The following is a 965-nucleotide window of genomic DNA, read 5'->3' as shown; positions in this document are numbered from 1 at the left end:
GGGGGGGGGGGGGGGGGGGCAGGGGTGGGGGGAGGGGGGAGCAATGGGGGGATAAGGTCACATATGTAATACCTTAATCATTAAAGTTAGAAAAAAATGAAAAAAAGAGTTATGTAAGCATTTGTATTGACATTTTATTTAAATATATAATGTTATAGATTTATGTTTTCACTACATATATATATTTATCTTATCACGTTATAAATGTAGTGAAAAGATAGATCTCATCATAATATTACACCTTAAGAAATAAGTACATGTGTCAATAAGATACAGTGAGAGGAAAATGCTCAGTATCCAGTTATCCTGGTAGTTGTGAATTGCACTTTTCTCTCTCACTTAGAGTTCTGAGTTGGCTGTAAGAATGAACTAGATAGATGGCAGTGTGTTATCTTTGTGTACTTCCAAGTACGTAAAACCAAATATAGTTTTAGAAACATTTTTTAGTTCCTGATAAGAATACTCTGCAAGAAGGTATGATTTCCAAGTAAATGCATAATTATTGTGGAGCTTAAAGAGGTTACATGAGGGATGTCTGTGTATAACTGCATTTAAATGTCTTTCATGATGTTCACGAATGTGTACCTTTGTATTTGTTATTCATTTGTATATTCTTTGAGTCATTTTAAAAGACTAATATGGAGCCCGAGGCTGTGTCCAGGAGAAGTTGAGGTCCACTTACCACACTGCTGAGACTCATCAGAGCCATCTCCGCAGTCATCGTCATGGTCACAAACAAACTGCTTGGGCACACATACTTTATTCCGGCACATGAAAGCATTCTCATCACACGTATTATTGGGAGCTAAGGAAGACATCACAGAAAACGAAGTTAGATGAGTTCCTGTTTTATCTTCCCCTACCTTAGGAGCTTAGAGAGTGTTTGCTGTTATACTCAGTAATCCATAGTTATTTAGAATGAAACTTTACATAATATTCAACATATCAGATAAGTTAATAACACA

At 36.1% G+C, this 965-nt stretch overlaps 1 protein-coding gene across 1 annotated transcript in view; it reads right to left on the bottom strand.

Moving 5' to 3' along the window:
* The window catches only part of LRP1B (low density lipoprotein receptor-related protein 1B), a 1,756,854-nt gene that overhangs the window by 269,057 nt on the left and 1,486,832 nt on the right, over positions 1 to 965 (bottom strand). The window contains exon 53 of the mRNA XM_014548045.1: positions 683 to 805. Coding sequence (XP_014403531.1) covers positions 683 to 805 — 123 coding nt within the window. The remainder of the gene's footprint in view (positions 1 to 682; positions 806 to 965) is intronic.

This window comes from Myotis brandtii, unplaced genomic scaffold, assembly GCF_000412655.1.
Source record: "Myotis brandtii unplaced genomic scaffold, ASM41265v1 scaffold493, whole genome shotgun sequence".
NCBI lineage: Eukaryota > Metazoa > Chordata > Mammalia > Chiroptera > Vespertilionidae > Myotis > Myotis brandtii.
The sequence above is the reverse complement of the archived record's forward strand: the minus strand, read 5'-3'. Positions and strand labels throughout refer to the sequence as shown.